This window comes from Vanacampus margaritifer, chromosome 7, assembly GCF_051991255.1.
Source record: "Vanacampus margaritifer isolate UIUO_Vmar chromosome 7, RoL_Vmar_1.0, whole genome shotgun sequence".
Classification (NCBI taxonomy): Eukaryota; Metazoa; Chordata; class Actinopteri; order Syngnathiformes; family Syngnathidae; genus Vanacampus; species Vanacampus margaritifer.
The window spans coordinates 1,199,590-1,213,495 of NC_135438.1; the positions used below are offsets into that span (position 1 = coordinate 1,199,590).

General features: G+C 41.8%; 1 protein-coding gene across 2 annotated transcripts; it reads right to left on the reverse strand.

Annotated features, from left to right (window-relative positions):
- Positions 1-490: 490 nt before the first annotated feature.
- iqce (IQ motif containing E) lies at positions 491-13,481 on the reverse strand. Of its 2 annotated transcripts, XM_077572097.1 has the most exons (22): positions 13,163-13,481; positions 12,138-12,271; positions 11,859-11,900; positions 11,736-11,778; positions 11,506-11,646; positions 10,241-10,324; positions 10,113-10,162; positions 9,936-10,049; positions 8,592-8,642; positions 8,434-8,504; positions 8,284-8,356; positions 8,167-8,207; positions 7,380-7,531; positions 6,591-6,646; positions 4,660-4,919; positions 4,518-4,583; positions 4,328-4,435; positions 4,169-4,255; positions 3,814-4,000; positions 3,024-3,136; positions 2,826-2,950; positions 491-1,512 (listed from the first exon to the last, which is right to left on the reverse strand). In XM_077572097.1, the coding sequence occupies exons 2-22, from the start codon at positions 12,186-12,188 to the stop codon at positions 1,400-1,402; spliced, it is 2,028 nt and encodes a 675-aa protein (XP_077428223.1). In that variant the 5' UTR covers positions 12,189-12,271; positions 13,163-13,481; the 3' UTR covers positions 491-1,399. The 2 variants fall into 2 exon arrangements, with proteins under 2 accessions (XP_077428223.1, XP_077428225.1); XM_077572099.1 differs by lacking the exon at positions 11,859-11,900.
- Positions 13,482-13,906: the final 425 nt, after the last annotated feature.

The following is a 13,906-nucleotide window of genomic DNA, read 5'->3' on the forward strand; positions in this document are numbered from 1 at the left end:
CAATTTTCTGCTTCTGCGTTGTAAAAAAATAACGTCATTGATTGTGAAATCCTACGGAAGCCTACGGTTGCCAGATCAGAAAAAATGTTCATTACTATAACATGGAAAACGTCACAATCAATAACTCTCAGTAGCATATTTTGATGTTGTGATAAGTTAGCTTAACGTGATAAATTTGAAGTTACGTCATCAATTTAGTGTTTTCTTGTGAGGAGTTCATGTTATGAACTATATATTAAGTTCCACGTGATAACCTGACGTGAAAAGTGTCAGGTTATCACGTGATACAATTAACGTTTTTTTTTTCTCCCAAGGAAAATAATGTATCACATATCTCATAAAAAGAAAAATATACATAAAATGTAATGTCAACTTTCTTAAATATATTTTTTTCAACTTTTCATTAATAGATTGCATGTTAAGAAAGTAAAATTTATCTTTAAAAAAAACAAGAAATAACCCATCCATTTCTTGAAGACAAAAACATTTGATATTCGGGGGGGGGGGGGGGGGGGGACTTTACAAATATCTATAAAAGAAAAATAAATTTTCTTTTAAATGGAAAAAATGCCATTTCATTTCCCATTCCTAAACAGAAAAATAATAATTATTTAAAAAAGAAAAAAAAGGTTGAACTTAAACCTTCAGAACCACTTTTTTTTCTTGAAAGTGAAGGAGAAAAAAATTCAATTATGTCTTGAATAAAGCTAAACAGAAAATGTTCCATCTGAAAAAAACTATTAAAAAAAATGTCTCCTGTAAAATGGACAGCTGGGTTTGATGTAATAAAATATGGCATCACGTATTAGTTGAGCTCAGACCTCCTCCAAGGCCAAAAGGTCCCAATCTGGACCCGTACTTCATTTTTGCGTCACATCCAAACCACATAGCGTTCCTACATGTCCTCCATTCGATTTCAGTGTCTGGGAAATCATTTAAAAGTACTGCACTGACAACAATGATTCTTTTCATTTTTGCAGTTTTGCTTTTCAGTTTTCCAAGATGAAGTGATGTTCATTTAGCTTTCCTGACTTGAAATGTGATGGAAATCCCTTTTAAAAACGACGTTCAAATGTTCCTGAAAAGTAGAAGAACGTAGCCTGTAAGAAATTGAGCTGCACTTGTATTGGAATAATAACATAGCCGTGTAAATAAGGCTTTTCAAAAGGCCTCACTAAGGCTCATTCAAAGAATTTCCAGTGCGGCTTTCTCAGTACAAAAAAAGCTACGTTTTTATTGCTATCAGCGAGCGGAATCTCCGTTTGTAGGCACTTTGGCGGCAGGAGTGATGGATTTCAGGCAAGCGTTCCGTCGCCCACAGGAAGTCCAGAGACGAATTTACGGTCCAGAAACATGGCACGATATCCCGAGGTTTTCCCCACTGGTGGTTCCTTTGCAGTCACACCATTCTGGCTTCTCGGTTTCTCCGAGGGTACGACTCGGCCACGATGATGTCGTCCGAATCGTCCGAGTCCTCCGAGTCCTCCGAATCCATCTGTGATCGGGTTGTGTCTGAGACAAACCGGGTTGAAAAGCGTCAATGACAACTGGAAGATGAGCTGACGGATGTTCCCGACTGTTACGGCAGCGCCGATTCGGGCCGCCGTATTCTAAGTATTGCATGGACAGTCAGTCAACAGTAGGTGGCGCTGTCACCGTGACAGACCCTGAAACTGATCAAATAGCATCTCTTTTAGTGCGATAATGCACATTTTGGTATCAAATACAAGGCCAGTATCGCCAATACCGATATTTTTGCAAAGTTAACGTATAGAATTTTTTTTTTGAATAAAGGTAATTATTATTCACAATCAATTTTCAACCTTTAACTGTTTTTGTGTTGTTTCCGTTTTGAACAAAGGATACATTTAGGACAAAGATTTACGGAAGTGTATTGCATTCACTTGAAAAAAAAAAACCTGTTTTTCTGACAAATTTTTGGGGGGAGCTTTGTTTTTTTTAGTATTATTTTTTAATTTTCTTAAAACAGAGCTGGTGCTGCTGTTTTTCGGAGTTATTTTATTTTATTTTTTTACCTCTGAACTCCAAGTGACTTGTTTGCAGACTCGCTAATAGTGGAAGCGGACACTTTCCCGAATAACCCCGATGGTTTTTCTGGCTCAGTTAAGGTAAGGCATGTACCGTAATAAGTAACACACGCAGTATAATTAATGTTTTAGTGTAAGGTATTCAGAAAAACTTTTTTTTTTTTTTAATCAGAAAAACTGAAAAAAATATATTTTATAAAACAGGGGGAAATTACTCAGAAAAACAAGGAAAAAATATTCAGAACAACAGGGTTTTTTTTTTTTTAACTCTTTGACTGCCAGACGTTTTCAGAAAAGGGATGCTGTGGGTGCCAGCCGATTTTAAGCATTTTGACTGATCTTTCAAGGTCCATAGAAAATGATGTCTTTGGACTATGGGAACACACATACTACCAAATGAAAGATTGGACTCTCAGCTTTCATCAGAAAAAAAAGTTTGTTTCTACCTTATTCCGTTCTTCAGTAATCGACAATACAAAATGGTTAGTTTCACCTCTGTTTTGAAACAAACGTCTTTTAACGTCTTTGGCACTCCTCCATAGGATTTTACTAAACGTTATTTAACGTTTTTGGCAGTCAAAGAGTTAAACAGAAAAAATACTGAGTAAAACAGAAAAAAATCTGAAAAACTGACAAATAAAATAAAAAACAAAGCTCTCCCCCCCAAAAAATTTAAATAATATGAAAAATCTGCTTCCTCATATGTTGGACATTCAAAGGTTCATTTGGATTACCCAGCAGCAGCCTAAAACCAACTGCTGATTTCCCCTCACTGACCTTTAGGGGGCGTCAGCGATGTACGAGTCCTGGAGACGGTCCACAGCGCGTCCTCGTCCAAGCTGGTTTTAGCGGCTGCGGCCGTTGTGTCGTACTCCAACTCTGATGACGCTCCCTTTGGAAAACTGTTGACACGGGTCACACACGACTTTAGTTTGGTGAAAGCAAGCGTATGCAGGCGCGTTGCAGGTGTTTCACCTGTGTGCAAGGTGATGCATGCGAGCCAGATGGCCCCTGAACGCAGCCTGGATGCTGACCAAGGAGACCTCGTCCAGGACGCCCCCGTCCAGCAGGTTGATGAAATCCCCAGCCTGAAGAGGAATTGGTATCGACGTGAATGTGTAACGAGCAATCAGACAGGTATAGAGAAAGATCATCAGGTGTGTCGCAGGTCATTATTTGATCAATGTTTATTTGCTTCATTGAAAAAGCAAAAACCTACACTGAATCCATCTCTTTTTTTTTTTTTACAGAAACGTGCATATTTGTGTTGTTTGCGGTTGTGGATACAGAGACCACACTAATCCATTATTTCTACAACAAAAAACTTAAAAATGTAATGAATTGATGGAGTTTAACGGCCTTAAAATAGTGTTTAAAGCCCATCATGAAATTTTACCGATTAACTCTTTGACTGACGTTTTCAGAAAAGGGATGCCGTGGGTGCCAGCCGATTTAAGCATTTTGACTGATCTTTCAAGGTCCACAGAAAATGATGTGTTTGGACTATGGAAACACACATACTACCAAATGAAAGATTGAACTCTCATCTTTCATCAGAAAAAAAAGTTTGTTTCTATCTTATTCCGTTTTTCAGTAATCAACAATAGAAAATGGTTAGTTTCACCTCTGTTTTGAAACAAACGTCTTTTAACGTCTTTGGCACTCCTCCCTAGGATTTTACTAAACGTTATTTAACGTTTTTGGCAGTCAAAGAGTTAATATACAATAACAATAATGGGCAAGCGTCGCTTGTCAGGCTCCGTACCTCGGTTTTGTGCTTCCTCCTGCTTTGGCGGGTCTCCGGATCTGATTTCAGACGTTCGTGTCCCTCTTCCTCCTCATCACTGTTGTCGTGCTCGTCGTCCCCTTCGTCGGCCTCGTCCCCGTGCGCTCCGGCCAGGCCTTGCTCCTTCAAATTCTGGACTTGCGTCCTCAGCTGCCACAGCTGCTCTCTAACGAATATCAATACAAGTGCAATCAGGCTTTTACGATGATTGGCAAAACAATGTCCTATTCCTTGCTTTCAAGGAGATCCTAACGCAGCTGTGCTTACCTTTTGGCTTCGGCATGATATACATGATAGAACAAGTGTGTCGTAATATGTCCAAAGTCAAACATACTCGTGCTGCTGTCGCTCGCTTTCCAGTTGCTGCCGCCATCGTTCAGCCTCTTCTCTTCTTTCGCTCTTCAGCTGCTGCACTTCCTCGCTGTGAGAGGCAAACTTTCAAAATGGAGGACGGCGTTGCCGCCGCATCCGGCGCGCGCTCCGGTTGACGTACCGCTGCCGTCGCCGTTGCAATTCCCGCTCGCTGGTCTGCTCGGCTCTCCAGCGTTGCAGTCGCTTCTCCAGCTCTTCCTTTTCCGTCCTCAACGCTCGCACTTCGTCGCTGCCGACAGCAAGATTGCGCGGGTGGATGAGAAAGGCTCGTGTTGCACGTGTACAAAATGGCCACCGCATTTCCAACATACACGTGCTGCCGTCGATTTTCTTCTTCCGCTTCTTGCCGCCGTGTCCTCGTCTGTCTCACTTCCTCTCTGGAAAGGCAAACAAGCCGCTTTGGACACGGCGGACAAAGGACAAGATGCTGCTGGCGTTGGCGCCGCCGCTCACTCTTTCCGGGTCAGCGTTTGGTGCAGCTGCGTCCGCTCCGCCTCCAGCCCTTCCACCCGACCTCGCAGCTCCGACACGTCGTCCTCCTTCGCCGTCTCCGTCCCCGTGTCTGCCGTGTCCACGGGCGCCGTCTGGACCGCCAGGTCCAAGAGCTGACGAGGCGAGGTCTGAGCCTCCCGGTGCGCAAGGTGAGCGGGTGTGGCCTGGCAGCCCCGCTCCAATCGGTTCCTGCCTTTCAGGTTGTTTCTCGCTTCTAGCCTCTGATTGGACACAACGTACGTTGATGATGTCATACACATCGCAGATCAAGTTTGATTGCAGCAGGTTTCCCCAATCCTGGTCCTTGAGGGCTGGAGTCCCGCAGGGTTGTTATCATTTTGGAATTTTCATTTTAGTTCGTTTTTATTTTGTTTTTTTCAAATGTAGTTAGTTTTTATTAGTTTTAGTTATTTTCAATATTAGTTTTCGTTTAAAAAAATATTGTGTATTACTTTTGTGCAATATTTAATAAACATCCTGGTAAAATAAAAAAAGTAACACATTTCTTACCTAGCGTTGCATTTTGGCAGAGTTAAATGAAAAAGCATGCGAGCCATTGGAGCCAAAAGTCAAGAAGGCAAAATTGTCGCCTCAGAGCACTGATCCGAATGTATGACTGGAAAGTCGACTGGCCAAGACTTTTGAAGCCGCGAGGCCGCCATATTGCTCCTCCCAAGAAACGTCTCTCATCATACGATCCTACACATTTACAGTATCGAAATGGGAGAACATTTGAGACAGTACTTAATAGAAACAGCATGATTTATGATGCTTTCAATTTGTTAAACATAAACAAAGTTTTACAACTTGCCTTAAATACATGTATAAACTATGTGCTTAATGATGTTTACAGGAGGAAACGTGTATCATTTTTTTAATGAAAGAATTATAACTGTAATTCAACAAACGATGCCTCTGCCAAATCTAATATTGGGGTCGAAGGAACTGAGCGATAAAAGAAAAAGGAGGTCTTCAAAGCAGCACATACCGTCCACTTGTTTTTTTACTTGTTAAAAATAGTGACCCCCCCCCCCCGCCACAAACTCCCCACCCCACCCCAGCCCCGGCCCTTTACTAACTGCCTACGAGCTGTATATGTCTAATCTGTACCTATACCGTATCGTTTTTACAGTAGTCTGCTTGCGAGATGGGAGGAGCAAGATGGCCGCCCTGCGGCTTCAACGGCTTGCACGGGCGCACATGGGTTATCGCCTGTCCAGTCGTAGATTCAGATCAGTGCCTCAGAGCGACGCCATCTGAAGGTGCTTTTCTATTGGCTGCTGCTAGATGACGCCACTTCCGTGCGCTGCAGCCACTGATGAAGATGAGCGCGCACGTTCCCGGCCCAGGATGTGCTTTCATTTGATCAACAATGTATGAATTCATACAAAGTAAAAGTCGTGTAGTGTTCATTGAATTGAAATGAGGGTACAAATCGGCTCGGATGGACTCCATGTCATGTGATCAATACAGTTTGTGGAGTTAAATCAACAATGAGAATGAAAATTGACAATGTAGGCTGTAGAAAAGAGGATAAAGAAAACAAAGACGGACTTAAGGGGAGAAAGGATACAATTAGAGGGCGAGAAGTAACTTAAAGTAATCAGTAACAAGTTATTTTTGACAGGGAATAATAAATAAGTCAAGAAAGTGACTAGAATTAAGTAACATATTCCTGATCTTGAGTAACTTGCCCAACACTAATGACTATTTCAACCAGAGGCGGCAGGTCAAAAGAGGGTGCAAGATGGCCACACTACCGCTCAGCTAAGTCACCTTGAATAAGACAAACGCTTACAGTAATGATACAAATGAAAATGATGTACCGGTATCATGTCAATTGCTTGTTGAAATAAAGTACGCATTTAACAACAACAAAAGTTTCAACTCACCTTTTCCAGTTCAAGCAGTCGCCTCAAGAGTCGGTATTTGCTCCACTCTTTATAACCTACATGCACACAAATTGGATTCATATTGGCACAAACTGATTACGACGAGGGATGAAACGATATCACGATACGATATGATCACGACATTGTGGGGAGGTTGGCGATATAAAATAAGGTCTTAATATGGTGACATGACGACGATGATGATATCGCGGCAGTTTTAATTATCGCGGTATCACGATGTTGCCGTTATCGCTACATTCCTAATTATGACGTGATGCAATCAATAAATACCGTTTGGTTAAATAATAGAATTAAACGTTTGAATTGTGAGAAATGAGAAGCTACCTCACATATTTTATCCTAACATTTTTTTTTTTTTTTTTAAACATGTATCGTTTGCAAAATAACTGATCCCTACTGAAAAATAGAATTCAAATGTGAGAGTAGTGCTGCTCAATTATGAAGAAATCAAGATTAGGACAATCATTTGTTGGGGGGTCCAAAACAAGAAAATGTTTCAACGTAAAAAATATGAAGACAAATAAATGTCTTTGAAACACTATAATTATGCAAGTTCCTTTTTATAGACCAAACAAGATTTATTAAATTAGTCATTTTAAAATAAAAAGGGAAAAATATATACATTTAAACAACTCAAAGTGAATAATCTTTTATTTTTGTTTATGCTGATTTTCCAATTGTAATAATTGAAATTGTCATGGAATTGTGCTGAATTGCACGTCCCCCGTGAGAGCGTTGCACTGATAAACCGTTGAGCGCATGCAAAACCTTTGACGCCGGCGGCGGGACTTTCTGTGTCCAGCTCCTCCCTGAGCGCGGCGTTGTCCAGCTGCAGCTGTTTCAGGTCCTCGGACAGACGCAGCACGGTGGAGCTCAGCGCCTTCTGCTGCTTGCGGAAAACTTTACTCTCTAATATGCCACTGCAGGAGGGGAAGCAAAAGGGGGGCGAGAGAGAACACCTTTCAATTGAATTCATTTATTCGGACCGATTTGGATTCGGATTGTATTTTGTCCAGAATTCATTCGATAACTTCATTCATTTTCACGCACAATTGATACCTTTAAAAAAAAAAAAAATTCCACTTGCCGTCGACTGAAGATGACATCACCTGCGCTGAGGAAGTAGGTAACGACCAATGATGGCTCAGTTTGCCGGCCAAACCCAGAAAACAGGTGAGCCACGATTGGTCGTTACGTACTTCCTCAGCACAGGTGATGTCATCTTCAGTCGGAAACAATTGTTTTTATTGTTTTATCCATCGATTTATTATTCATGGGCTTTTTCAATGATCCGATTCGAGAGGATTTCTAGGTAGAAGCGGTTTGGATAACGGAAAGCGTCTGATTGTCGCTGTCCTTTTGTCGCTGCGTCGGAGCAGCACCCGAGAAACTCCCCTTAAAAATGGCACCTGAACAACCATCCTCACCTTCGCGCAGTCGCGGGTGAGCACTTTTCACTTTTGCTGCGTTTCAGTCTCACCACGTGCGAGTCGGCTTGTATTTGATGCTCGTAAATAACAGCAAAGAAAATTGGGCAGGAGGAGGACGAGCAAACCTTTTCTCCGAAGCTTCCAGAAGCAACTTCAGTCTCTGGATCTAAAAGATGAAGAGGGCGTGTCCCATTGAGGCATGAAGGGTGTGCCAACGTGTGACGGACGCCATTTTTACGTACCTCCTCGTAGTAGTTCTTCAAGGTCATCCGCATCTCCTGCAGGTTGGTGGCCCTCAACTCACTCTGAAGGTTACTGTGGGATCCATTTTTTTTTTCTCTCTTCATTTTAGCATCAAAGACAGCAAAATGGCGAATATTTGAAGTGGTTACCCGATGGCGTTCTCCTTCTCCCGACACTGCTGCTCCAGCTTTAATATTCTCTGCTTCAGTCCGTTCATCACCTGCATGGATGGACGCAATCTTGGTTTAGGATTCGTTTCAATAAAAGATTAAACAAACAAAAAAAGTTTCGGGATGTCCACACTCACCACGCTGCCCTCGGGCTTCTTGTCCACCAGGCTGCGAATAAACTCGGACCTCTGTGAAGGGGCGTGTCAAAGGTTTGATGCCCTATTCAATCTCTTTGCGATGAATACAATCATTGTTACAAGGCCATCCCAAAAATGCTCAAATGTCCATTTTTCCTCGCAAACTGCGATGCGAAAGGAAATATTTTCAAGCCTGGCCATCAATTTCCTCAGTGCTTGTGCATCACAAACAGTGATGGGAAGTAACAAAGTACAAATACTTGTCCCTTGCCTACGATGCAGCTTGGCGAGGGTTCGCTTCCCCGCCGGGGAGACCATGTTTGTATGTGTGTGTGTTTGTGTGAGTGTGTGCAAAAAAAACCCAAAAAAACTACAAATACTTCGCTCCAGTACTTGAGTATTTTTTTTCCAGTACTTTGTACTTTCCTGAGTATTTATTTTCGAGACGACTATTTAATTTTATCCATTACACTTTAACATGAGTATTTGTACTTTTTACTTGATACATTTTCAAAACAAGGTGGTTACTTTTGTTTTCAATGAAAATACTTGACCAAGGTGAGCAATCATATGAAGGCCCCGCCCCCTTCCATTGGCTAATATCTTTCAAATTGATGTAGAAGGAAACATCCGGTAATTACTTTTTACTATAATTAATCGCATGACTTCAATAGTTAACTCACGATTAATCGCAGATTTTATATCTGTTCTAAATGTACAATAATTTTCTCTAGTTTACATAAAAGTGGAAAAAAATGTTAAACTAATAGAAATATGGCTGCACTTTTTGGTCATTGATACGGTAATTTCATAATAATTCCTAAAATTGAGGTCAAATGTACTGTAGTGTAAAAAACAATTGTGATATTGATTTGTGTTGAGGTAATTTTACTGCCACTAGATGGCATCATTGCGTTTGTAAGATGTTGACAGCTAAGTGCATTTTTCTTTTCATATTCAGAGCTAACTAAACTTGAACATAAAGTAACTTGTGAATTTCCGTACATTTTTTAAATTGTAAAATACAACTTGACCCCAGTCTCCACAAATATTATTCCTGCAAAATTTTGACGCAGACGTGTCTGCTGCATTGCGACTGGAATGCTGCCAGTGCAGGCTTTCCAACTAAAGGGCAGTCATTAATCACGCTGTAAAAATACTAGTGGAACTTTATGAAATGAACTCAAATGAACGCACTAATTTTGACAGCCCTATTTTTTTTCTCCACAAATAATTGTACTTTTACTCAAGTCGAGAAGTACCCTTCCTATCTATGATCACAAAACAAAACTACCATAAATATTCCAAAAGCAAAACACCGTAAGAGGACAAAAAGGGAATCACATTGGTGGGATCCAGGAGCTCCTCCAGCTGCTTCTCTCTTTTGGCGTTGTCCTCCTCCAGACGCCGAAGTTTGACTTTTATCTTCTGATTGTCGGACTTCTGCTCGTGGAGACTCTGTCGGCCATTATGACACATTAGCCTAAAATCCCGTGCACAATAGCCACCTTCTTGGTTTACCTTCTTGAGGAGCGTGATCTCATGGTGCATTTCCTCCTTATCTCGGGCAACTGCAATAACAAAAATGAAGGGCGCCCGTCATTCACAATGCCGCCCGCTCCCGCTTCCCAGCCGGGGGTTCCACTCACCGTTGGGCGTGGAGTGGTGATGCCTCCTGGTGGGCAAAGTGTGTCGGGGAAAGTCTGACGTCATGTCCCACTCGGATCGCAGATCTAAAATTGAACAAAAGAACATAAAAGAAAGTACGACGGCATATTAGTGCCACATATAATTTATTTTATTTTTTTTTAGAGGGTGGGGGCAATTCTGAGTTCAAGCTAGTCTTTTTCACTTTCACTTTATAAAGTGGCAAATTTGTGACTTTATAAAGTGGCAAATTTGCGAGTTTTTTCTCTCAGAAGATTGCCCCCCCCCCACATAAAAGAAAGTACGACGGCCTGTTAGTGCCACGTTAAAATATATTTTTTAGATGGTGGGGGGAATATTCCGAAGAAAAAAAATCGTAAAAGTGGCAAATTTGCGAGTTTTTTTCTCAGAAGATTGCCCCCACCCTCTAAAAAAAAATAATATATATTTATAAGTAGCACTAATATGCTGTCGTTCTTTCTTTTATGTACTTTTGTTAAATTTTAGATCATCAAATACAAATACACACTGTGTCTAATGTGAGGATTTGTTGGTGATTAATGGGACACTGTTTATAAAATAAAAAGGCAGGATGGAGACAGATTCATTCTTGATTTAAACTTACTCAATACTTCCTGGTCCCCTATCAGCTGACTAACACGAACCAGTCAGAAGCTAGCATACTTTAGGTGAATGCAAGTGAATGACGGAGAGCGGCAGATTCGACACTTGTACAAAAAACATTACAAAAAGGCATGAATGTGTAAATAATAATTCTGGAAACATAAATGTACAAGTACATTTTTATTTGAACAAATGAACTTCAATGCTTGATCCTCAGGGCGTGGACCTTCGCAAAGCGAGGCGTCTTTAAAGGAATTTCTATCTCCTTATTTAAAAACACGACCAAAATGTATTGGTACAAACGTCCCATTAGTACGCGATGTGTATTTCTCGTAAGTTTTGGAGTTTTTTCTCTCACAAATCTGCCACTTTGTAATGTGGCAAATTTTCAATTTTTTTTCTATTAAGTGGCAAATTTGTGAGTTTATTTCTCGCAATCTAAAAAATAGACATTTACACGTGGCCCTAATACGCCATCGTAAGAAAGTGCTGCAGGTTCAGATTAATGTAAATCCTTTCAAATTTGCTCAGGTTAATATTGAACTACCGGAAATGCCCAAAAAGTACACAAACAAAGTGCGTGCCGGGCCCCCCCCCCCCGAGGCTTGCGAGCGCTACCACCGCGGCTGTTTTGAAGATGTACCGTGGTGGTTGCTGAGGGACGTGAAGCGAGTGGAGTACGTCTCCCCGCCGGGGGTGTCACACAGCGACGCCCACGGCAGCTTCCAAGCCGACATGGACGCTTTCCTGGGGTTCACATTCATGCTGGAGAGGTACGGCGACCCTGCGCGGGAAAAAACAAGGAATTTTTCAAGGGTCGGTTTATGTTCCAGTACAGAAACAATTAGAGCGAAGTAGTGGAAGAGGACGCACGAGTGAGAGAAGGCGGCGGCTTGCCCGGTTTCTTCTTTGGTGTCTGAGAGAAAAAAAAAGTGCAGAATCGAAATGAAACGTTTACATATAAAGAGAAATGATCATGTGAATGATGAGCTGTACCTTTTTTGAATAATCACCAGGGTACAACAGGCCATTGCCGGGCTGAATCACATGTAGAAAACATGCATTTGCCTTAGTGTCATTTTCAGCGGTGTGGAAATAAGCCCACGAAAAAAAAATGCTTTTGTAATACACTTTAATGCAACAATCAAAAGAATCCAATTGATTTAATCGATTGAACAATGGATGGATTGATCGATGCTAAAAAATATTCGATAGTGACAGCGCTAGTCACAAACGAAAGTTTATTGTTCTGGGACTGGGCGTACTGTAACTCACCAGCACCTCGCAGTCTTCATCCGTCGGGACGTCACTCGCTCCCGCTGACATGTTGGCGATCGACGAGGGAGCGCGTTAGGCGGACATGTCAGCCTGTGCTGGCACTCGAGTGGACTGGAGACATGAGGAGTTGGCTGCCGGGGACACGCAGCGCGACAATAAGGTTTCGCTGTCCACTTGTAATGAGGGAGCCCCAAATAAACCCTAAAACACTCAAATTATATATATATCAATATAATCGAAAATCATTGGACGGCGCTTCACAGCGCAGATGGACAATAGACTGGTTTACACGGAGGCTTGTATTCTGAACAGAATCGTAATAATCAGGCCCAAACCGAATGGAATTTCATTTGCTAAGACGGGGGTCAAATATCCCTTTTACCAAAGCGATCAGGTCATTTCTCGTCACGTAAACTATGAATGTGAAATCTGTCAGGCTGCATTCTGCTTGCGCGTGCTCTTTCTTAACAAACCGTAAATGCAGAGTGACCTTACACCTGACTTTCTATGATTTCCTTCTTGCGGGCCGGTATGGTACAGGAAGTCTTTGTCGTTTGGATTATATGAAGTGTAGCTCAAAAAAAGATGATGCCAGATGAGGCAACAATCCACAATGGCCGTTATTTGCATTTCAGCAGGTAAATTGATCCAAACAGACACAATGGTGGCAGAAAGCAATAAACTACCATTGATGTGAGCTGAAAACATTGACAAATTCGTGTCGTTTTTGGGCGTTAGACGGCCAGTTACCCCTAAAGGTTCTGTTTTTATACCCTCAATTTCCTTCCAAAAAATCAAAGTGGATAGTTGTTTCTGGATTGAAAATACTTTACCACCCGGAAGTACCAATGACGTCACGGTGAAACGATCCCTACCGAAGAAAAGGCGGGGAAGAAAGTAAGCGCTAACATGGCGTCACTAGTTTGTTTTTGACGTCACACTAATTGTTTCTTTTGCTGTCCACAAGTGATAATTTTGACATTGTCTTTGGGGGAAAAAATTGTTTAAGAGAGCAACTGTACCTTCGTTCGCCTCGTTGGTGGTCTTCATTTTCTTTTTCTTTGTTTTAATCTCCAAGGGGGCTTGCACAACAGTACTGTAGCATCGCTAGCATAGCGCCATTCCCTTTAAACGGACCGCGGCGTCAGTTTAGCACTGGTCGACTGGCCGTCCGCGCTCACTTGGCGTCGACTCGTCCGCGTTCTCTACCCAGGGGCTGCCGGTTTGCTGGCGACATCGCGTCCCCAAGCTACGAGTGGTTGTTTTTGTCTCGCCGAGGAGGTTACTTGTTTCACATCGGGTCGTCTAGCAACCAGGCGACTGGGGACGGGCGAACGGGAAAACCGGAGGGTAAACCGGAAACGCAACAATGACGCTTAAAGAATAAAAGCATTAACAGATAACTCAATGTCAAAATTTGGAGTCTTTGTGTTTATGTATTAATCAAAATAGTTTGGTTATATACTTATTATTTGATAAATATGTAAAAAACAGTAAAAGTGATAAATATATGGAACATTTATTACAAACAAAAACGTGCTGTGAAAAGCACACGCTTGTACAACGTTTTGTGGCTTGAGGGGACAGCTTCCGTTTATTTTCCTGTTTTTTCATTGGCTAAAAACGCCACAAAAAGCGTGTCTCGAAGTACTGTCCTCCAATAGAATAAGGGGAAACTACGAACGGCAAAACCGCGTGATCGATGTCCAGTGGGAATTTGAAAATCATCCCAAGAAAGATACAGTCTGAAACTCCCAATTTCATGA